The sequence below is a fragment of the Bubalus bubalis genome, chromosome 5 (assembly GCF_019923935.1).
Source record: "Bubalus bubalis isolate 160015118507 breed Murrah chromosome 5, NDDB_SH_1, whole genome shotgun sequence".
NCBI classification, from domain to species: Eukaryota; Metazoa; Chordata; class Mammalia; order Artiodactyla; family Bovidae; genus Bubalus; species Bubalus bubalis.
Window position 1 is genome coordinate 80,119,083 of NC_059161.1, and position 23,782 is coordinate 80,142,864.

Here is a 23,782-nt window from a genome sequence, read left to right on the forward strand (position 1 = left end):
GGCCAGAACACAGAAAAAGAAAGAAAAAGAGTCAAAGAGCACCTTGACTTCTGCCCCCTTCAGGCGTAGTTCTCATGGAAGCCTGAAGAGGAAAGAGACGGGGAAGGAAGAAAAAGAGACACGGAAGCTGGGCGTCCTGCAGCAGATCAGGGGGCTTCCCACAGCTCCGGACCCTGTGGTGGAGACCTTAGGAGCTGATCTTCTGGAGTTGGGGCTTTCTAGGAGAAGTTCCTTCTTCTAGGAGAAGCCCTATATACCATTTGCTTGTGTTTGAATCTCAGTTCACCTCTTTGAGGCTGAGATAATTGCAGCCATGTTCCACAGTGCTGGGCTTCCCTGGTGACTCCGACGGTAAAGAATCTGCTACGATGCAGGAGACCGGGTTCAACCCCTGGGTTGGGAAGAATCCCTGGAGAAGAGAATGGCTGGCTACCCACTCCAGTGTTCTTGTCTGGGAAATCCCATGGCAGAGGAGCCTGGTGGACTACAGTCCATGGGGTCACAGAATTAGACTTGACTGAGTGAGTAACACTTTCACTGTCTTTCCAGAGTTTTATGAAGTTTAAATGAAACTATGTGTGAGAACTTAGCCTTAAAAATATTAATTCCCTCTGTTTCCTTTTTCTAGGTTTCCAGAAAGGAGGCAGATCCTTCTAATCCTACACATCCCAGTTATACCCTCAAACCAGAACACGTTTGCTCCTGGAAGATGTTATTTTATTGATATTTATGAAATGAGATGTTGAAGGAGGGGAGGGGCAGGTCCAAAGGAATGTAGCAGGCCAGACAGAAATGTCTCAAGGTGGGTGAAGTCTACGAACTTTTTGTGAGGCTGGCTGCTGGCAGGGAGGTGAAGGAGAGAGCAAATTCTCTCACTAGGATGTGGTTTCTAAACCGGCTGGAGACTGAAGAAGTGGAAGAAGAGGGAAGAGAGTGAGTTCTTTCTGCATCTTGATTGTTGATGAAAACGATTTCTATTCTTGTAAATTTCTTTATAAATGTGGCCTCATGAGGATTGGCAAAGGAATTCACTTCTTCACAAACTTTTACCGAGCTGCCTGGCCAGGAGCCATTTGGCAGTTTCTCCAGTAAGAAAGCTGTGGAGGAAGCAGCAGTATCCCTCCTCAGGCTATAGCAGCAGACTGCGGGGAGCTGGGCCAGTCAGTTCCACTGTGGGTGACCCCACGGCCAGCATACACCTCCGAGATGCACAGGGGCACCCCTGCACCCCCACCCCTACAATCACCAGCTGCTCCTCCAGTGACTGAGGCGCTCACCAGCCGAGGTGAATGACCTAAAACTGTGCTATGCAGTTTGGGATTCCTGGGATTCACAAGGCCCTGGAAAAGCAAGGCGTATCTGAAGCATCGTTTTTACTAAAGGAGATTTTTGGGGGCTGTGATGTGCTCAGTTGTGTCTGACTCTTTGCGACTCCATGGACTGTAACCCACCAACCTCCTCTGTCCATGAAATTTTCCAGGCAAGAATACCAGAGCAGATTGCCATTTCCTACTCCAGGGGATCTTCCCAACCCAGGGATCATACCCATATCTACTGAGTCTCCTGTATTGGCTGATGGATTCTTTACCGCTGTGTCACCTGGGAAGGCAATGTTTTTTTGTTGTTGTTAAGGGGTAATTTCTATTGAAATAAACATGAATGTTTTATGGAACAAAATTCAGGTGATTTTTTAACATCAGATGTGAGATTTCAGTTTGAATGAGCTGCTTTGGATTATGTTCCTTGATCACTGGAGAGTACACATTCATTCTCTCCTTTTCTGGGTACTGCATTAAAAAAAAAATGTTTGGGATTCATTTTGATATTTGGCAAAACTAATACAGTTATGTAAAGTTTAAAAATAAAATTAAAAAAAATAAATAAAAAAATAAACAGGAATAATAATAAAAAAAAATGTTTGAAAAGCCCTTCTTTTTGGAGCTAGATGTTAGGATGATCTATCTTAAAAGTCATCATGATCATCCGCCTGCCTCTAGACAGCACTCTCAAACCTGGTTACACACTAAAACCATCAGTCAATTCACAAAAAGACATCAGATCCATCTGCAGAAATTCTGCCTCATTTGCCTAGAATGGGGCCTGGGGCTGGGTTTGTTCCAACGCCAGCCCAGTGGCTCCCACGGGCAGTAGGGGCTGAGAACCACTTCTCTGAAACTCAGGGCTGTATTGTCAGAATCCTAGATCCTTTGGGCCTTTGTTCTGTTTTTTTCTGTGTGTCAAGTGTTTACTCTGTTTTCTGTCCAGGCTCTCATCAACTGCAATCCTACTAAAATGATCTTCCCTCTGCTCTTCCCATAGATTAAGACATAGGTCCTCCTTTTTAACCAGCTCCTGGACAAACACCCAAGGGAAGGGAAGGAATGGCATTTTCTAAGTATCTCCTCTGTGCCAGGTGCTGTGCTAGACACTTAAAATTGTTTAAAAACTACCCCAAGAGCTGCTGCTGCTGCTGCTAAGTCACTTCAGTCGTGTCCGACTCTGTGCGACCCCATAGACAGCAGCCCGCCAGGCTCCCCCGTCCCTGGATTCTCCAGGCAAGAACACCAGAGTGGGTTGCCATTTCCTTCTCCAATCCATGAAAGTGAAAGGTGAAAGTGAAGTCGCTCAGTTGTGTCCGACTCTTAGCGACCCCATGGACGGCAGCCCACCAGGCTCCTTGGTCCATGGGATTTTCCAGGCAAGAGTACGGAGTGGGGTGCCATTGCCTTCTCCAACCCCAAGAGCTAGGTCTTAACATTTCATGCTATAGATGAACAATCTGAAGACCAAGGAAATTAAGCAGCATGCTCTAGATTCTAGGATTCAAAAACATTCTGTCTGACTCAAAATACCTGCCCTTTCCAAGATAATGACAATATATTGCCCTTCCTCTTTTTGTTTTTAAGGGATTTTTCTTAATTATTTTTTAATTAATTGTTAAACTATTGCTTTATTACAGGGAATAGAGTGAACTAGAGTCCTAGATATCTCACGTGGTACTAGGGATCATTATTTCTGGTCTTTGCAGACCTAATAGAACTAGATCCAAGTCCAGAGACCTTTGGATGGACTCACGGGACCTGTTTCTAGTTCTTGCTTTGAGAATTCAGCCCTGTCCATCTCCAGGTAGGAGTTAGCCACTGTCCTCAGCCCAAGGCTATTCAGGGTGGTGCTACCAGTTTAGTGGTGTTCTCTCCCCAACCCAAACCTGACTCTTACACTCCTGTCTGGGAAGGAGCTGAGGCATCTCCCTTTCTGGACTGCTCTGTACATGGCTCTTGAATCCTGACTTTTCCATGAACCCCTGGATAAGATATTTCCCCTATCTATCCCCTTTATTTTTCTGGGCTCCAAAATCACTACAGATGGTGACTGCAGCCATGAAATTAAAAGACGCTTACTCCTTGGAAGGAAAGTTATGGCCAACCTAGATAGCATATTCAAAAGCAGAGACATTACTTTGCCAACAAAGGTCTGTCTAGTCAAGGCTATGGTTTTTCCTGTGGTCATGTATGGATGTGAGAGTTGGACCATGAAGAAGGCTGAGCGCCAAAGAATTGATGCTTTTGAACTGTGGTGTTGGAGGAAGACTCTTGAGAATCCCTTGGACTGCAAGGAGATCCAACCAGTCCATTCTGAAGGAGATCAGCCCTGGGATTTCTTTGGAAGGAATGATGCTAAAGCTGAAACTCCAGTACTTTGGCCACCTCATGCGAAGAGTTGACTCATTGGAAAAGACTCTGATGCTGGGAGGGATTGGGGGCAGGAGGAGAAGGGGACGACAGAGGATGAGATGGCTGGATGGCATCGCTGACTCGATGCACGTGAGTCTCAGTGAACTCCGGGAGTTGGTGATGGACAGGGAGGCCTGGCGTGCTGCGATTCATGGGGTCGCAAAGAGTCGGACACGACTGAGCGACTGATCTGATCTGATCCGATCCCCTAAAGCTATTTGTACATGTCTGTGGAGGTTTCTACACTGATGTTATAGTCACCTCTCTTGTCCTTCCTCGGACAGTTCAATAATCCCAGCCCTAAAATTCCTACCTCTATCCTTGGCTAACTTCTCTCTGATTAGTTTAAGTTACCAAAGTATGTTTTACTTAGTTAGTTAGTTAAGTCACTCAGTCGACCCCGTGGACTGTAGCCCACCAGGCTCCTCTGTCTATGGGATTCTCCAGACAAGAATACTGGAGTGGGTTGCCATTTCCTTCTCCAGGGGATCTTCCCGACCCAGGGATCGAACCCAGGTCTCCCGCATTAGAGGCAGACGCTTTAACCTCTGAGCCACCAGGGAAGTCGTACAAGTATGTTTACTACTCTTTAGTAAAATACAGCTTCCTCATCACTCATTTATTCATAAGGTTTAGAAAAGGCCTAAGACACACCAAGCACTTAGCCAAGCATTGTGCTAAAGGAGGCACAATAACATTGCCTCCTTCCTCAGGGAGCTTGCAATCTACTAAAACAGCAAAGGGTGCCACCATTTACTGAAGGGCCACATGTGGCAGGCTCCCTACTAGGAGCCTATGTCCTGTACATTTAGTCCTCCCAACGTCTCAAGAGTTTAGGGTTACTGCCCCCACTTTACAAACGAGAGCTCCAAATCTCACTGATGCTTAAGCAATGCTCAAAGTCACGGAGACTTCACTTTAATAACTGGTAGAGCTGGAATGTGAAATTATATCCGTGTTCTCAACCCATGCTTTTTCCTTTACTCTGGAGATTCTATATAGCACAGTGGTTAGAAACTCAGACTCAAGAGGTGGACAGGCTTAAGTTTAAAACCCCAGCTTTGCCACTTTTAATTGGTATATAATCTTGAAAAAATTAGCCTTCCTGAACTTTGGTTTCCTCATCTGTAAAAATAAGATATAAAAATTCCTATCTCATAGGTTGTGATGAGAATTCAGAAATGGTAGGTGGTATTTTAGAGCTAATATCCAGACCTGGTCTCACCTACAGCCAGGTCACATCGTAGCAGATACCAGCATCCTGGGAACTGTCTGTCCTACACCTGTTCTCTCCAGCAGCCCCAGGCACAGTCTGAGAGGCACCATTAGCTCATCTGCATAACAAAGATGGATGTCACATACTTAGTTACTGAGAGACCAAAACCTCTAGGCTTCAAATTTCATTGTCTCCTTCCTCAATTAGGTTTCACTCTCTGAACCATCCTCCCTTTCCTGACTTAAATACACTTATACTTTCCAGAAGTTGATTTTCTGGAATCCATCATGTATGTCATCATGATGTGAATAAAGACAAGTGTGCAATAAATACATAGTAAAAACAAGAGATGCTATCCATTCAATAATAAAGGTTGTTCTCTGTCTTATTTTTAAAGAACTTATTAGAAGGAAATTCCAAAGCCCTCAATGCATTTCCCAGAACTTGGAACTTGAGATCTTTTCCTTCTTGCATTTGAAAGAAAACAAGCCTCCCCACCCACTCCAACATCTTTGTCTCCTCTTTGGGAAAGAGGAGACTATCCATGGGGAGAACTTAGAACAAGCACTCAATGCCAAGGGAATAAGGCAAAACATCTCCCTTAAAAACTCTGGGACACCATTTTTGGGTACCCATATAACCAGGACTTTCCATCAAAACCTCAGACTAGTAAACAATCCCTCTCTGGCATCAAGAGTTTTCAGAATGGGCGAGCAGCAGGTCCTGGCTGGTAATGCAGGACCATGATCATCTTTCTACTGACCTCTTTATATCCAACTCAATAATTTTGTTTGGGTGGATTTCCAGTCTTACCCTTCATTCCTTGGTTGTTTGGGATCAGAAGTGGTGTTATAAAAACGACTTTTGGGTCCTGTGAAGGTTGAAGAGGAAGGGTTTGGCAGCCAGAGGCACGTATCTCTCTTTGCTGAGAGGAATTTGAATCAGAAGGCACTTCAGCCCTTCTAGACGGAGTGGGCCCAAACATCAAAGGCAATTAGTTTCGCCCAGTGGTTGTGGCTTAACCTGCACTTTTTCTGGGTGGGGAGGAAATAGCAACGACATGAGCCCCTGGAAAATATAACTGACCTGAAGGCCTAAGGGTTTTCCTGGCCTGGTTGGTGGTTATTCCACCAAACACTGGGTTCTGAGGATAGGCAAACTCCGTAGACAGCCAAAAATACAGTTCAGTTTATAACCCTTTACTGATTACCTACTAAGTGCCAAGCACTATATGCCCAGCTGGGGATAGGGTTTACAGAAATGAGTAATAGTCTCTTTAGCTTGTTTGTCGTCCAGTAACTGGGTAGTGCTGCTGGCTTGACAGCTCTCAGAAAGCACCAGTGGCCCAGATGAACTTCCTTCAGGTGCTGATTCCTTTGGCAATCTGCAGGCATCCGGATCCCTTATTTGGTGTCCCATATTGAAACCGAGTTCTGAGGGCCTAGATGCAGAACCAGGCAGATTGAGAGGCAGTAGTCAAAATGGAGGCTAGAAGTCATTGACAAAGGAATTTTTGAACAGTGAATGGTTCCCTGAAACTCTCCTCTTGACCTGATCTTGCTCATCCCCTCCCTCCGTCCTTTCTCCCCAGCCTACCTTGCAACAGAACAGATGACTAAAGACCTAGTGAAAATCCCACCTGGGGATACTGTGTTTTTTGGTAGATCTTAGTTGGAAAAAATCCCAATCAATGTTTGGCCCCTAGACTCTACTGACTTCCATTGTCAAGTATTATTAAGTGTGGGAATATAAAAGTTGTTGCTTTCTCAAGGCCCTGTTTTCCGGAGACTGTCCTGTCTCACCCTTTCATTACGTACTCTTTCTCATGCTATTAAGACAGATACTGTGGCTGACGCGTCAGTCTCAGCAGATGTTGCTCTGCATGCAGAACAAACTTCCTTATCTTCAAAGCCTTGCTATTGCTTTGCTGAGCTCTGTTACTAAATTCCAGATAAGTTCTCATTGAATATGCACTCAGTGTTTTCTCGGGGAGTTGCTCTTTTGAGAGCTCTCCCTGCGCTGTCTCTCATAATCCTGTGTGGTTGTGAGAATTAATTCAGTGCAACACCACCACATTTAAGTATGCTAGAATTTAAAAAAGTTAACATCTGTACCTAATGGGTAGATTTGTCCAGGCTATCTAGATCTAGCTATGAAGTGTCTCTTATGTCCAGTTGCTAAAACTAGTGTTTTCCATTGTAAAGTGATTGCTTTCTGGATTCAAAAATGATGAGAAAGTTATCTGTGCATTATTTATAACCACCCTCACATTAAGGCCACTCTGCTTCACTCATGAAACGAGATTTTGCTCCTTATGTGTGCTCAGTAGCTCAGTCGTGTCCAACTCTTTGCCACCCCACAGACCATCCATGGGATTTTCCCAGCAAGAATACTGGAGCAGGTCGCCATTTCCTTCTCCATGGTATCTTCCCAACCCAGGGATCAAACTCAAGTCTTTTGCAGCTTCTGCGCTGGCAGACAGATTCTTTACCACTGAGCTACCTGGGAATCCCTTGCTGCTTATACACCTGCTTTATTTTGAGCAGGCAGTCTATCAAAACTTCTTTGTGTTTCCAGCTCTTAAAAGCATGCCAGGCATAGAGTAGATGCTTACATGTATTAAATTGAAATGAAATATGTCTGGAGTCAGGAAACGAAACCCGGTATCCCAGACCCCTCTCATCCTTACAATCCCCTGCCACAGATTCAAGCAGATTGGGCCACTGCAATTAGCTGGACTCCATATGAATTGAGTGCAACCCTGACAATAAGGTGGTCACCACCCCCTCCACTGGGCCTCGGGCCTTGTGTTGTGAGAAAGTGTTCGGTCTTTGGAGTCATGTAGGTCAAGGTTCAAATCCTTGTTTTACAATCTAATCACTGTATACCTGCGATCCTCTATTTTCAACACAAAGTATCTACTGTGATTACTAATGAGATAACATCTGTAAACCATCTATCTGGTTTATAGTAGGTAGTAAGCAAAGGCCCATTCATTATATTTAATCTTTTTAAAAACTTAGAAATTTCTGAGGAGATTGGGTCCCTAAGAAGGGCTTTTCATATTATGTCAACAGTTCAAAACCTACTGGAGCAACCGAAAGTTCCATTGTTTAAAATTCAAATTCTAAATTCTTCAAATTCAAATCTGAGGCTTTCTCAATTAGTATTTTTTAAAAAAACAGGAGTGAGTGTTTCAAATTCAAACCTTGTTTATTGTTGATGGAAATGTAAAATGGTATGACTACACTTTTGAAAACAATATGGAAGTTCCTTAAAAAAGATACAGATTACCATACGATCCAACAACTCCATTTCTGAACATATAAGAAAAAAGTAATTAGAAGTAGGATCGCAAAGAGATATTTGTACACCAATGTTCATAACAGCATTATTTGCCATAGCTAAGTGTAAGCAACTCAAATGTACATTGAAAGATAAATGGATAAGCAAAATATAGTATATATATATGATAGAGTATTATTCAGTCTTTAAAAGGAAGGAAATTCTGACACCCGCTACAACATGGATGAACTTTGAGGGCATTATGCTAAGTGAAATAAGCCAGTCTCAGAAAGATAAATATTGTATGATTCCATTTGTATGAGTCATGTAGAGCAGTCAAATTCATAGGGAGAGAAAGTAATTCTTTCTACTCTGGTGGTTGCCAGGGGCTGGGGGAGGGTGAAATGGGGCATTTTTGTTTAGTGAATATAAAGTTTAAGTTTTGAAAGATGAAAAAGTTCTGGAGACTGGTTGTATAGCGATACTTAAAACTTCTGAACTGTGAACATTTTTAAGATACTAAATTTTATGTTATGTGTAATTTACCACAGTTAAAAAAATTTTAAGGGGTGTTCCTTGGATGTTAGCAGGAGGCAATTAGTTGAAGAACGAACATTTCAGATGCATGGGTTCATCTAAACTACTGAGATTCTAGGAAATCCAGATTCTTCTAGTACCTGACCTTCCAATTTATCCTGATATATCTAACTGCCTGCACGCATCTGCACTGGAATGCCTAACAGGCATCTCTAACTTAGGCTCTGTCCCTCCCTATCTTTCTAATGTCAGGAAATGGTGCTACCACCCGCCCAGTTGCTCAAACTCAAAATCAAGGACCCATCCGTCACTTTCCATAACTCTTTCTCTGGTCCATCTTCAAGACTTTTCAACTTGTCTAAACATACATAGTTCCCTCTTTCACGGCACTGGCCCAATCTGCTGTTATCTCTCAACAGAGGAGAGCTAGAGCTCCTGCTTCCACACTTTCCTCCTTTTCACTGCACAGCAGTCTCTCCCATGGACTTTTTAAAATGTAGGTCAGATCTTTTCACTTTCTCTCCTTAAAACAAGTTTTTAAAATACATTCAGAATAAAAGTTAAATCCATTCCATGGCCTAAAAGTCCTTTCATGGTCTAGTTCCTGCCTGCTTCTACGACCTCATCCTCCCCTTGCTCAGAGTCTCGACATCTGTAAAATGGGTAATAGCAGCAATTATCTCTACCACAGACTGAGTGAGCATCAGCTGTGTCCTGGGCCAGGGACCTCACACAAACTACCTCATAGAGACCTTACTGCAACTCAACAAGGTAGTGTTAACCTGAGGGTCATGAGACTAGGTGGGTGTGCATGATGCTAGTTCATGGTAAAGTGAAGTGAAAGTCACTCAGTCGTGTCCGACGCTTTGCGACCCCATGGACCATACAGTTCATGGGGTTCTCCAGGCCAGAATACTGGAGTGGTAGCCTTTCCTTTCTCCAGAGGATCTTCCCGACCCAAGGATCGAACCCAGGTCTCCCCCATTGCAGGTGGATTCTTTACCAGCTGAGCCACAAGGGAAGCCCAAGAATAATGGAGTGGGTAGCCTATCCCTTCTCCAGGGGATCTCCCCAACCCAGGAATCAAACTGGGGTCTCCTGCATTGCAGGCAGATTCTTTACCAACTGAGATATGAAGGAAGCCCTAGAGCACAGTAAGTGACTAACAAATATGAGAGCCCCTTTCTACCCTTTTATCCCAGTGGGGAGAGAGAAATCCTACAGCCCAGACATGTCTACACTGGTCAGGGATGGAACTGGAGCCAGAGCCAGCTACCCTGAGTCCTCTCCCTTGTCCATCAGCCTAACCACTTGCCCACAGAGGGCGCTGGAGCCCAGAAAGGTGAGCACTCGCTCTCCAGTGGGACCCTGGGTTGCTGAAAGAGTTAAGATGCCTCTTGGCAAATCCTGGCCCTCCCTATCCCTGCATCTGCCCTATGGGTTTAACGAGAAATCCAGGCCTTTGTAAGAGACTGTACAAATAACCTCCAGAGCGCCACTAACTCATTCAGCAGAAAGAGACCCCAAGCTGCCAATGCTTCAGGGAAGATAAGTGAGTGGAAAGAAGGTGGTTTTTATAGCAATTTTGAGCAGTTGAGTGTGAGCTCCACCTCTGCAGCAGCGCTGAGAAAGCCAGGATCTGGGCTCCTCAACCTCTCTCTTCATGACGTCTGATTAGGAATTTGGGGGCGGGCCCTGGCCTGGCACAGGCGCGCACACTCTCAGTAGACACACTCACTCCTCTCCTGCTCACACGCTCTCCAACCAAGGAGGCCAGACAGAGGGACGTGGTCACTCTCTGAAAGATTCAACTTCAAGGTAAGTCTGTCATTTTCCTTCAGATTTTGTCCCTGGTAGTTCCATTAAAGGAGCAAAGGAAAGAGGCTGGGGAGAGGGGACAGGGCCCAGGGCAGAAGGAGCAATTCTTTCTTCCCCATCTGGACCACGTCCCAGGATGCTAGAGCAGGGAAAGGGAGCTGGAGGAGGGAGTTCCCACATGCCACCTTTGTCTGACGGTTCCTTTCTGACTGTTGGGGAACCTTCAGCTTTCAGGTGTGAAAAAGTGAAGTGCCAGGTATCTGGGGAAGCCAGCTCTGCCCCACTACTACTCAGAAAGTCCACTATCCTAGATTTGTGTGCTGCAGTCTCTTCAGAGGGGCTGAGGCACCTAAACGCTCTTATATGAGGGGATAGGGAATTTTGTGTAGTGTTTGTGTGTGTGTGTATGTGTGTGCTTGTGTGTTGTTGGGGTGAAAGGGAAAAAACACACAGAAGTGTTGAGAGTTGACCAGGTCCAAGGAACTGTGAAATGGGGACCTAATTCAGGTTACAAAGCAGCTTTTGGTTTGACCTCCTGGACTCTGATAGGAAGGAGACATGCTTCTCTAGAATGGAAAATGAAAGAACAGCAGTAACTCCTGAGTATGCTCCCCCCAACTCAGAAAGTACCAGTCCTAGAAGCTTTCCACCTCACAAAACTTGGAGCACAGGAACGTCTCTAGCATTGGGGGTGAGGTGGAGAGGATTTAAGAGTATAAAGCCTGGAGCAACATTGCTAAGAGATAGGGAAGGGATAAAGAGAGGCATAAGGTCCCCAACAACCCCTTTCAGCAGTCATGACACTGAAAGAGAGTCGAGAGCGCAGGATGCACAGCCCTGGAAGGCTTGAAGAGGAGGGCTGCTCTTGCCTGCCAAGGTGCCTAGTTTGGAAGGAGAAATGGACACAGAGGCTCACTGTGCCAACCTCCAGACAGCCACCCTGGGCCTGCAGCAGCCCAGAGCAGAGCATGGAAAAATGTGCTACTGGCAGTGGGCCACTCTGTCCGTTTTCTCCTGGGCAGTGCCAGGGCCCAGCCAGCGTGCCCAGGCAGCGGGCGGCTGGGGAGGCTCCCCAGGAACACTGTGGGCTCTTTGTCTGAGGCTTCTGAAGATGACTGAGGCACCTCATTCCTGGAGCCCGTGGGCTACTGGGATGAAGCAGGCCCGAGGGACTCACGCGCAGGGGACAGAGAGGTCTGAGGGAGACGGTGGCCAGAAAGGGACCAGACTGACTGTCACCCCCAGGGCCTTCTCATCAGCTCATGGGCTTCGACGTTGGCTTTTAGAGTCCTTTCTTTCTCTTGTCCCCAGCAAGGGCAAACAGCACCGTGAACAGCGTATGTGACTATGCCCAGACCAAGAAAGGTTCTAAAGTTTCTCTACCCAGGGGTGACACTCAGCCCTCTGGAAGGTGCTCATTGCTCGTAAGGGCTGTGCAGTGCTCTGGCTGTCAGTATCCAGAGTAAGACATCCAGCCGGACAGGCTGCCCTCCTCTTCCATGCCTTCAGCTTCCCCCTCAGGGGACATCAGACTCACACTTCTCTCCAAGCCTCACTTGCTTTCGTCTCACTAGCACACAAGCTCAAAAGCAGTGAGCTGCCAGGCAATGTGGGGCCCAGCAACAGAGACTGGTAACCCAGAGGTCATCACTGAGGGCTTCGGATGGGAGAGCAGGACGACAGAATCCCATTCTAAAGTCACGTTCCCCTGGGAACACTCAAGAGTCTTCAATTCCTGTTCTATTGTTTGATGTTCCTTGTTATCTCTCTTGGCCTCAGCTGTCTCTGGCATAATGTCCATGGCGGAGCATGAGAAGTACTAACACTTTACTAGATGCCATGGAAGACAGCCCAGGGCACTAAGACTTCATGCTCTCAATACCCCCTCTAGAACACAAGGGCCACACTGGGGGGCCACAGCCCCTCTGAAGAGAATCTGTAACTACTGTATGATGGCCCTTGCCAGCCAAGTTGCAAGTATAGCCACAAACTGCCAACCAGAGAGTTTCCCCACCAGCAGACCGTTACAGGTTCTGGCACTGTTACAGATGCTGGTATCACAAGCCCAAGCCTTGTGATGGCTGCAGGGGACCACACCCTTCCCCAAAGACTCAAAACCAGAACTTCCCAAGTAGTTCAGATCTTCCCCTTTGAGACCTCAAGCCACTCCTGGGTGTTTCCCAGAGATATGGAAAGAGCCAGAGGGTTTTTCCCTTGGACTCTTGGCAAACATTATTCCCTGGGGAGTTCAAACTGGGTGTAAATTCAGGCCCAAATAGAACCCATCACCACCCCCACTCCCATGGAAGTTGCTGTGGGCTTTCTCGCTTCCCTAACAGTACCTTCAGGTTGCTAGAGGCGCCTATGGGCCTGCTCTCTGAAGAAAAAAAGAAAAGCAATACCTCCATTCAAGCTCCTTCTGATCTCAAAGGCTCTGTTTCTGTGACTCTGTGAGCAGAGGGAAATGCACCTAGCTCCCCCAGGGAGCCGAGGCTCATCCAGACCAGCACGTAGAGGCAGTGCTGGGACAGGCCCAGAGGAGGCGGAGCAAGGACTTTGCTCGGAGCTGCTTTCTGCTGAAGGTCAGGTCTGCAGAGCTCAAAGCCCAAGGCTCACCTCTTCTGCCTCTCTGACTCCCTGGAGTCTCCTTCACACCTGATTCCTCTATTTTCTCTCCCTTCTTGCAGAAACACAAAATGCAGTGGGCATCCATCCTGCTGCTGGCAGGGCTCTGCTCCCTCTCCTGGGCCCAATATGAGGAAGACTCTCACTGGTGGTTTCAATTCCTCCGCAACCAGCAGTCCACCTACGACGATCCCTATGACCCTTACCCCTATGAGCCTTATGAGCCTTACCCCTACGGGGGAGAAGAAGGTCCAGCTTATGCTTATGGCTCTCCACCCCAACCAGAGCCCCGAGACTGCCCCCAGGAGTGCGACTGTCCCCCCAACTTCCCCACAGCCATGTACTGCGACAATCGCAATCTCAAGTACCTGCCCTTCGTCCCCTCCCGCATGAAGTATGTCTACTTCCAGAACAACCAGATCTCTTCCATCCAGGAGGGTGTCTTCGACAATGCCACTGGGCTGCTCTGGATTGCTCTCCATGGCAACCAGATCACCAGTGATAAGGTGGGCAAGAAGGTTTTCTCCAAGCTGAAGCACCTGGAGAGGCTGTATCTGGACCACAACAACCTGACCCGGATACCCAGCCCACTGCCTCGGTCCCTGAGAGAGCTCCATCTTGACCACAACCAGATCTCAAGGGTCCCCAACAATGCGCTGGAGGGGCTGGAGAACCTCACAGCCTTGTACCTTCATCACAATGAGATTCAGGAAGTGGGCAGTTCGATGAAAGGCCTCCGATCATTGATCTTGCTGGACCTGAGCTACAACCACCTTAGGAAGGTACCTGATGGACTGCCCTCAGCCCTTGAGCAGCTGTACCTGGAGCACAACAACGTCTTCTCAGTCCCTGACAGCTATTTCCGGGGGTCACCCAAGCTGCTGTATGTGCGGCTATCCCACAACAGCCTCACCAACAATGGCCTGGCCTCAAATACCTTCAATTCCAGCAGCCTCCTGGAGCTCGACCTCTCCTACAACCAGCTGCAGAAGATCCCCCCAGTCAGCACCAACCTGGAGAACCTCTACCTCCAAGGCAATCGGATCAATGGTGAGACGCTGGCAAAGGGGAGTGGGGAGTGCTGTCTGTTGCATTGGAAAGATCTGATCCTGAGTGCTGGGGGCAACACAGAAGAATTAGAAGTAGGAGAACCAAAGAATATTGATGAAGCAAGTTGAGAACCCTGCCACATCCCTGTACAAAGTGGTACATTGTGGCATACTCTTAGACTGCATGGCAGTGCTAGGAAAAGTCACTGGGCAGTGGGTTGGTATGGAAGAAGAATTCCCAGAAGAGGTAAGTCTAAATTTAGGTCCTGAGAGATAAATGGGTATAGGCTGGAGGAACATAGGACTGAGCCATCCTTAGAGGCGCCATCGCCACAAAGGGACCGGTCATTTACCAAGTCACTTCGAGGGGACGGCTAGGAGATTCCCATGTCTCACAGGAAGGGGTCATGTGTCAAGCTGTGAGAAATGAGTTTGGAGAGGTTTGGGAGGGGGTGGTTCATAGACAGGGGCATTTAAGTTGAGGAGGAAAGTGGGCTGCTAAGAAACCTTGGTATCTGTACTTTCTCACTGACTCCAGAGAGGACGAGCTCTCTGTTTCCCCCCGATCAGCCCAGTCTTATGCTTGGGTGCTTGTGTTTTAAACATGCAGCCGGTGGATGGGAATTTGCAGCCTCTCAGAGCTGCGTGCGGCACTTGCTCTGGCTGGCTCTCCGGGAGCACGAGGAGCCCCTGGTGGCAGGGCAGAGGGATCCCTGGGTGACACGAGCTTGACCCCTGCCAAACCCTGCAGTGGCGAGCAAGCACAAGGCCTCCCCAACACTCCCCACAAGGCCCACGGATGGCCTGTCTGTCCGCGAGAACCAAAGTCTCCATTTCCGACTGGACTGTCCAGGTGCCTTTCGGTCCCTCTCTGGGTCTTGTGTTCACAATGTGCTTACACTGCACCAGAGCCTCTGACATCTCAGCCCAGCTGGAAAGTGCTGAGCCAGCATTTACTTCTCTTCCTCTGCAGCAAAGTACCTCTCTCCCTGAGGGAGGAAGGACTCATTAATAGCCATTGGCAGAGGGCTTTGAAGTAGAGCCTGCTGAGAGCAAACAGCACCGTCGCAGCATCAAAGCACAGATAGGACTGAGGCCACAACCTCTGCATGGATCCTTCTCTCTCCTTGCGCTCACAGAACAGATCACTCACTTGGCAAGGTGTTAACAAGCCAGACAGCCCCCCGAGTGAGAGAGGCACCGGTCCCAGAGGTGGACCATGGGTGGGCAAGCTGAAAGGTGTCTGGTTCTCTACTTTGAAGTGCAAGACACCATCATGTACACCGAAAATTGTTCTGTATTTAAAGTCTCTCTTTCTTTGGGGAAGGTCTTCCTATTCCCAAGGCAAGGTTCTCTAATCTCTCATATGTTGCATGATGTAAAAGCTTTGACATTTACTTGTAGCTGTTTATCAACCCACCCAGAAGTGACCACTACTTACCTGCTACCCACTCTGAATCCAGGAGGAGCGTCATAACAGAAATGTCATATAGTATATGCTGTGCTTTATCAGAGTTTGACCTTGAAAATGTGACAGAAGAACAGCTGTCATGGGAGAGAAGCCGATAGTTACTGCCGAACTGTATAACCAGTGAAACTTGGGGTGGAAAAGACTCCATCACAGCATCTTGTCACTCTGCCTTCTTGCAGAACCACATATGTCCTTTAAATATAAGGTGGTTCACTTCTTCCAAAAGCTCTGCCAAAGATAAAATCACATTAGTCAAGCGTCCTAAGGTCTTGCAGAAAGTTTTTCCTAAGTCAAACCTAAAAATGTTCAGTGTCTACCCCAAATCCCTTCTTGTGCAGTTTAAGCCAAAGCTCCTGTATCTGGTTGTCTCCCTCTTAGTCCTTTTTTGGGGGGTAAATAACACCAACACCTTATTTTTCTTAATTAGTGGATTGGTACATTAAAGGCTTTGGTTTGGGACCTGGCACACAACTGAAAAAGCACTTGCTTTTCAACACACAGTAACTATATTTATAAACTTTTCCCCTCATTGCCACTTTGACGTTGCCAGATACAGTTTTATTTTATCTTTTGCATTGCAAAGATGGGGAAACTGAGACACAGAGAAGGAAAAGCAATCTCTTCAGGTCACCCAGATCATGTAGTATAGCCTCTGCCTTTAACATCAGAGGGCTGAGAGCCAGGCTTCTCTGGCTGAGAAAGGAAGGAGTACATCTCTGATTCAGACCACCAGCAGGAAAGTGAGTTCCCCAAGCTCAGCCACTCATCTGGGCAAATGTGAAGGAGGTCTCCCTGCAGGGGACCCAGAGCAGGGGTGGGTAATGAAGGTAGGATTGAAGCAACCCTTTGAGAAGAGAGCTAAAAAGACAGGAGCTGAGTGCAGGGGAATTAAGCCTGGCTCGCTCCCTCCCTTTTTCTTTCTTCCACTAGTGCCTCCCTCAGTTTTTCCAGCCTGGCAACAGCAAGAAACACAGCTCAGAATGTTATTCAGTAGCTCTGGGATCCAGTGGAGCAGGGCCAGTACACCAGGAGGAATTTGGAAAAACTTATGTCAAAATGTAATCTGGAATGGAAAGTGTCCTCCAGCATCTCCAAGCAAAAGCCCCTGTCATATTCATGAACTTAGGACTAACACGGGGGCTCACAGTGCTCAACATGTGGATAGAATCTATATATGCTGAGTGTTGAGCAACTCCTAAATGTGCCCCATATTTATATTTGCACAGTTGGGAGCCAGGACTTCAGCAGACAGTCTGAATGCCCCAGGCTGGTGTAGAGAATCCATTGTGGAACCTCTAAGTGCAGTCACCCAATACAGCTGGAAGGGATATTCAAGCCAGGCCACTTCGTTTTTCTCTCCAGCCCAACCCACTCTGCCCGTTCCATGCAGACACCATAGACCCAGACTTGACTCAGCCTCGACTCTGCCCCAATCTGTCCACTCGGACGTCACTTGATCTATTGTCTGGGATCAGAAAGGGGACGTCCAAAAGCATTCCGGATCTCCACCCGACCCTCCCTGAGTGCTCTCTAAAGAAGGATATTTCCCATTCTTTTCATGATTCTTTGGTTTTTCTGTCTTACATTTGTAGCACATGTTAATTGGCTGCAGACTTACCCCATCTCCTCTTGGTCAGTTCTTAACAGAGACTGAAAACAATCGCTAGAGCTAATTTCAAAAACTATTTCTTCATCTATCTAAGCTCTCCATAGAGAACTTATTTCCACACCCATAACCGCAATGCCTTTGACAGTCACCCCAGGAAGAGAATCAGGAAAGCCTTCCTCCCACTCCTCCTGCCCAGCTCCAGGCTGACACACAGCTCCTGACCACTGTGGCAAGCAGAGGAATGCCTCTGGTGGAAGCAAAAGCAAGCCAAGCTCTGAGTCTGCCTAAGTGTTACAGCCCTCCAGATGTAGCCTACCAAGTCCTGACAAATAACCTCACCCAAAGTCCCTTTGGACCCGAGCCATCTTTCTGATGCTCTCACATACCATATTGAAGGCAGCCTCTATGGGTGCCAGCAGCTTTTTGGTGGTAACTTTTCTGTCCCTGCTGGAGTTTTGGGGCTTCCCTAGTGGTGCTAGTGGTAAAGAATCTGCCTGCTAATACAGGAGACATAAGAGATGTGGGTTCAATCCCTGGGGTGGGAAGATTCCCTGGAGGAGTGTATGGCAACCCACTCCAATATTCTTGCCTGGAGAATTCCACAGACAGAGGAGCCTGGTGGGCTACAGACCATGGAGTTGTAAAGAGTCAGACATGACTGAAGCAACTTAGCACGCACGCAGGCTGGAGTTCTAGCTGAGTTCTTATTTTAATCCTTCAAGTTCCTGACCCAGTAGGATAGAGACAGAGGTAGTTGATTTGTCCAAGAGAACAAGCAGAGGGAGAACCGGGTGAGTGGTAGCTGAAGGACTTGTGTTTAAACCAAACAGAATGATTGTATTTATTAGGATTATAGGACTTGGAGGGTTGGGGGAGAATCTTCAAACTTCTTTTGAGATTACAAAAATGGAGAGTAAACTAATCATATTAAATGCAGGAGGCAAGGAAATTATTTGACTTTTGAGCTCCGTGGCAGCTCTGTTCATCTATCTCCTTAAACCTCAGGGCCGAGATCACTCCTTTGTCTGTACTCAGAATGTACATGGGACAACCCCCTCAAAGCTCTGCACTCAGAGGCACTTGTTTCTCAGTCCAAGTTTTCTCTCTTTAATTTCTTTCCACTTTCTCTATCTGCAAACTGTTAGGAAATATTCAAGATTTAAGTCCTTCCACCTACCCAGTCTTCCTTCTCAAAGCAATTGGGAAACGCCCTCCTCTTCAAACACAATCAAGGGAGAACTTCAAAGCTGCTAGGGTTCCTCTTTGACTGCCTTCTGCTGCCACCTGCTGCCCGCAGAGGGGAAAAGACCAAGGCCCGCCAGGAGGGACCTTCCAGGGTTTTGGGGCGTGGGGGGCATGGGTAAGGAGGTTGAGCTAGGCAGGCGGGGACCTCACTCTATCCCTGGCTCTGCTCCCCAACGGGTGCAAGTTTGACTCCGATCCTGGGAAGCGCCTGCCCCACCCAGCCAAGCTCTCCCCTCCTCTTAGAAGCTTCACAGACACCGTGGGGCTTTCCTGCGGTCCCAGGACCCTGATCTAGGCTCTCCCCATCCCCGCCCCTCTTGTCCCCACAGAGTTCTCCATCAGCAGCTTCTGCACCGTGGTGGATGTCATGAACTTCTCCAAGCTGCAGGTGCTGCGCCTGGACGGCAACGAGATCAAGCGCAGCGCCATGCCCGCTGACGCACCCCTCTGCCTGCGCCTGGCCAGCCTCATCGAGATCTGAGCGCCACCGGGCGCAGGGCCGTGCCCCCACGCCTCTTTGCATTCGGCTTGATGGTTTGGTTTGGCTTTTGATGGAAGGTCTGGGACAGACCGTGTGACAGAGGTCCATGGGCTCTCTCTCTAGTCTTCTTCCCTGTAGGCAGTTTTAGGTGGAGTCAGGGGACAGGCAGCCTTCTGCTGAGGGACATGACACGTCCGTTTCCAAGACAGAAGTGGTTGGCAGAAGGTGTAAACCCTGAAGTCCCAGTCCCCGAAATCTCATTACCCTCAAGGTCTTCACAGTGATCCAGTGTCCTGAACCATTGCCTGAGCAATAGAACAACTGTGCTTTTGAAGTAATATCTGACTCTGAAGGCAGCACCTGACTGCTCCCCGACGTGCTGGGCTGGTCGTGCCCATACTCTGGGCTCCCACTTGCTGCTTCTCAGATATACCTCTTGCCCAACTGCCGCCTCCTCAGTCCACCTCATCCACTCAACCATGCCCCACAGACATCTTAGGTAGAGGCAGGAGAAGCCAAGACGTATGCACAGCTGCCCAGTGACTGCGCAGAGAACTCACAGTGGTGGCTGAGGTTGGAAGGACACCAAGAGTCCCCTTTACACCAGGGGTCACCAGTGTGATGATAATATTCCAGGCTTGATGTGGGAGGAGACAGCCAACCTCAGACTTAGCTAAATGCGTGGGGCTATATTTTAACAACTGGGCAGTTCTTTGAAGGTGGGTCAGACTTCAGAAAAGGAAAGCGACCTGATGTTGCTTGTTACCAGCATCCATAATGGAGGCAAATACACCTTAAATTGGCTGAACTGAGGAGGCAGCCCGAGTAGTGCCATTCTTGCCCAGCACTCTCTGCATTCCCAGCAGCTCCCTACTTGAGTTTTTATCTTCAAAGGCAGAGGCCATGTGGCTCTCAAAGTATGAGAGAGGTAATTTGTCCTTTTATGCAAGCAGAAAGGTCAATAACCTGATTGGAGAGACAGACTCCAACCAGCCCTGGACTTGCCACCCTCATTACTGAAGCTGGCTGTTGCTTTATAGCTTGGCTGGAGAGCAATTAATCTTTCCCGTTTCTGAAAGTAGTGCTTCCTGGGGACCTAACCCCTGCTTTGTGGGGTACCACTGGGATGGGGCCATCTGGGCAGCCATGGGCAGAGACTGCTTGAGGAGAGCTCCCTGCACAGATGCCGTTGCTTCCCTGATACCGTGTATGCTTTGAAGCAGTTCCCTGAAGAAAGAAGAGGGGATCCTTGAACTATGTTCTTGCTCCAGAACCTCAAATCCACAAAAGCCAAACCAGCTCATTTCAACAAAGAAGCTCTGATGTGAGGGGCAAGGCTGCCCCTTGCCCCAGGGCTCTTCAGAAAGCATCTGCATGTGGACACCATCATGCCTCTATAAAGGATCCTTATTACAGGAAAAGCATGAGTGGTGGCTAACCCAACCAATAAAGTTATTTTACAATTGCACGTGCAAGAATGGAGTCATTTAAGGCAAACACAGAGAAAGATTACTTTAAGGGGACCTCCTGCCATCACATAGGCCTCAGACTGGAGGAGCTCACATTCTCATCTATTCTGCTTGGGCAGATGTAGCTAACGGTTTTTTGTATTTGTAAGTCACCTGTGTCTCTACAGAAAACTTCGTGCTCTGGAAGTTCTTTAAATCTAACTTCAATTTCACTAGCTTCACATTTCCTTCCGTTTGGTCCCCAAGAGATAAAGAAAAAAACTGTTTTGCTTTCCAGTCCCCCCGCCTCCCCCATCGCCCCCCACCCCCCCACACCCACCAAGTCATTCTAACATTTTTCTCCTTCAACCATTCTCCCTTGTCTACCCTGTAATTCTGGCACTGGTGGGTCTAGGGTATTGTCTTAAGTGCCCCTGCCCTCTAGTGGCAACCATGCAGAACTGAGGGCAGTCAAGTACTGCAAAGCGCCTGAAGAGGAAACTAAGCAGCCAGTAGCGTGGTTCCATTCCTGAGTCAGGAAGCTCATGGCAACCCCCTCCAGTATGCATACCTAGAGAATCCCATGGACAGAGGAGCCTGGCGGGCTACAGTCCAAAGGGTCACAAAGAATCGGACAGGATTCACAAAGAACTTGGCACAGCACAGCACAACCCATCTGCTCTTTTGTTCAACCTCTCAATGCACATTACTTGAAAGCCTTTAAGAACATGATGCTTAGCAACTGTTATGTAAGTCAGGAGGGTGGGCTAGCCTTGTGCTTTAAGGACAAATCATCATTTTCTAATAGTGAAATAACCACAACTGATATTTATTGAGCTGAATATATTATTTACTGAATACATTTACTAATGAATTCTGTGAAATTCTGTGCCAAGTGTGTTACAAATGATACAACTTCATCTGAAGCCAGAGTGAGCTAATTTGATTATAATCCTCGGGAGCAAGAGTTAAGCAGGGATTTGAGAATGCAAAAAGATCAGTCACAACTTTAGCCATCCACCTCTTCAAGCACAGCAGGGTCAGTACATCTGCCTTGGTGCTCCAGTTCGGGGAGATGCCACATGAAGGAGGTGGAGACACGGACACACAGAAAGGGGTCCAGCCACGCTGCAAAGACGCATCCCTTGGCTCTCAGTTTTGCTTTTTAGCAGCTCTCATGAATATCCCAACCAAGACTGCAGGGCAAGAATCTAGAGCCAGGCTCAGCCGTGATGCAAGGCTTCCCTGATTTCTAAATCCAGGGCTTCTTAAGTTGACAGCAGGACTGGGTTATCCATCAGGCTCAGTCAGCTCTCTTCCTTTAAGCTGCCACTTATTACGGGTTAGGTGTTTTACTTAGGTTGCCTCGTTAGCGTTCCTAAACATTCTATGCCAGAGGAGCTATTACTTTCAATATTTTATAGGTGGAAAGACAGGCACATAGAGGCTGAAGTCACCCAGGAAGGAAGCATCAAGGCCAGGATCTGTGCCCAGGCCATCCCCAGCCTGCCAGTCTTGCTATCCTGTCTCTACCGCGCTAGCCTGAAGACCTCACAGTTCCTGGTATATGCAGAACTACTGGAGTATGGAGGAGACTTGGGGGTAGATGGGGTGTCACAAGTTGGCAGAGGCCATCTGACTTTATTTTTTGTGGACCTAAATTCATTCTGCTAGTATTCACAATCCTTTAATAAATTTTCCAATTAAAATTCACTCTTCATCAATAAATACTTACAATAAGCCCTTGGTCAGGCAATGGAGATACTGTAGACAACAAAAGCAAGCCTTCCCTGCCATTGGGGATTTATAATCCAGTGTGGTGACAAGCCCTGAACTAAAGAATCACCTGAAGACCACATAGTTACAAATGAGAAAGGGCTGTAAAGGAGATGAGGACGGGTTTACATGAGGAGTATCTAGAGGCCTGGCCTAGACTGGAGGACCGGAGCAGATATGAAGGGAGATGAAGAGATGAGAGGAGAGTCCATCACAGCTAACAGAATACATGGACTTCCTAATGCAGGGAGCCCCCTAGACACCGAAAGATGACAAACATGGCTGGGGGCACAATGACAAGGAACGGCGAGACTAGAGCTGTAGGCAGGGCTAAAACCATCTACTGCCTTTATTCTATTTCAGACACAAGTACCAAGAAACTTGACTAACATTCCAAGGCCCAGCTCGATTCACATTTCTGTCTTCAGCAACTAGTAGGCAGCATCTCACTTCACACCATCAGGCCCTTCCCTGGAATCTTTCAAGGCAGCAGTCTGTTCCCACTTTCTCCTATCTGGCTCAGACCAGTACACTGGACACGTAACAAACAATCAAAACATCAGAAGGTGTGGTGTAACCAGGGAGTCCTGACCTTTGTGGCAGTCTGCCAAAGCCTATGGACCTCTTCTCAAAATGTTTTTACAGGTATAAAATAAAATGCATTGGATTCCAAAGAAAACCAATTACACTGAAATACAGTTATCAAAATTGCATATTCATGTAATAAATAATGAGATCCAGCAACAAATCTAACCACAGTCATCTCAAAGTGCAGACGAGCACAAGTGGCATTTCTAAGTATCTTCAGTGACTGGAACGTGATATGAAAATACACCCAATTTCAGTGGGTTACAAAGCTTCAGGTTGCTAATATTGATATAACTTGGTACCTTCATAACTGGAATGCTAAATGAAGATTGAGTGTTTTATCATCCAAGTTCCAGGACCCTCTCCAAATTGAGCCATGGAAAGACAGGCAGAAAGGCAAATCATAGCGGGAAGGCAAGAAAAGAAGGCAAATCATTGTCTTATCTTTCTACGAGCACAGCTCAATCATTCAACAGATTTTTTCTTTATGCAAAACCCTGAGACAGATAATATTAATTGCTGGTGCATTTAGTATGCACCTTTACATTCATGAAAGAATGAATGTAAAGGTCTCCAGGTTCTTGCTGTGGAATTTGGTGGAGACAACAATCACCAACCTGTAGTACGCCCACAGGCGAAGTAGAGAATTGTCTGTCTTTAAACTTCACACGGTAGCACTTTCTTATTACTCTGCTTCTTTCAGTGAACATTGTGTTCACGATTTATCCACACTGATTCTTGTAAATTCCAGTTCATTCATTCCAACCATGTTATGGAAATACTTTATTTCTCTATTCTTCTTTTGAGGGACATTTAGATTATTTTCAATACTGTAATGTTAGAAACAAATAAAGCAGTAAACCTCCTTTTACCTGTCTCTTTGACACTGCATTTGAGAGT

General features: G+C 47.1%; 1 protein-coding gene and 1 long non-coding RNA gene across 3 annotated transcripts; one reads left to right on the forward strand and one right to left on the reverse strand.

Moving 5' to 3' along the window:
• Window positions 1-6,133: 6,133 nt before the first annotated feature.
• On the reverse strand, window positions 6,134-17,890 carry LOC112582777. Its single transcript, XR_003107152.3, has 2 exons — window positions 15,706-17,890; window positions 6,134-6,391 (listed from the first exon to the last, which is right to left on the reverse strand). It is a non-coding gene; the product is annotated as an uncharacterized LOC112582777 (long non-coding RNA).
• Window positions 10,434-20,538, forward strand: FMOD (fibromodulin). 2 transcript variants are annotated; one of them, XM_006072403.3, is made up of 3 exons: window positions 10,434-10,590; window positions 13,278-14,265; window positions 18,919-20,538. In XM_006072403.3, exons 2-3 carry the CDS (start codon window positions 13,287-13,289, stop codon window positions 19,068-19,070), a joined length of 1,131 nt encoding a protein of 376 aa, XP_006072465.2. In that variant the 5' UTR covers window positions 10,434-10,590; window positions 13,278-13,286; the 3' UTR covers window positions 19,071-20,538. The 2 variants fall into 2 exon arrangements, with proteins under 2 accessions (XP_006072465.2, XP_044799262.1); XM_044943327.2 differs by lacking the exon at window positions 18,919-20,538 and adding an exon at window positions 15,238-15,996.
• Window positions 20,539-23,782: the final 3,244 nt, after the last annotated feature.

Bases quoted from the DNA above. Each gene is read 5' to 3' on its own strand.
- FMOD (XM_006072403.3), top strand. From the start codon at position 13,287: ATGCAGTGGGCATCCATCCTGCTGCTGGCAGGGCTCTGCTCCCTCTCC. The intron at 14,266-18,918 runs GTGAGACGCTGG...TTGTCCCCACAG, and splicing joins CCAAGGCAATCGGATCAATG to AGTTCTCCATCAGCAGCTTC.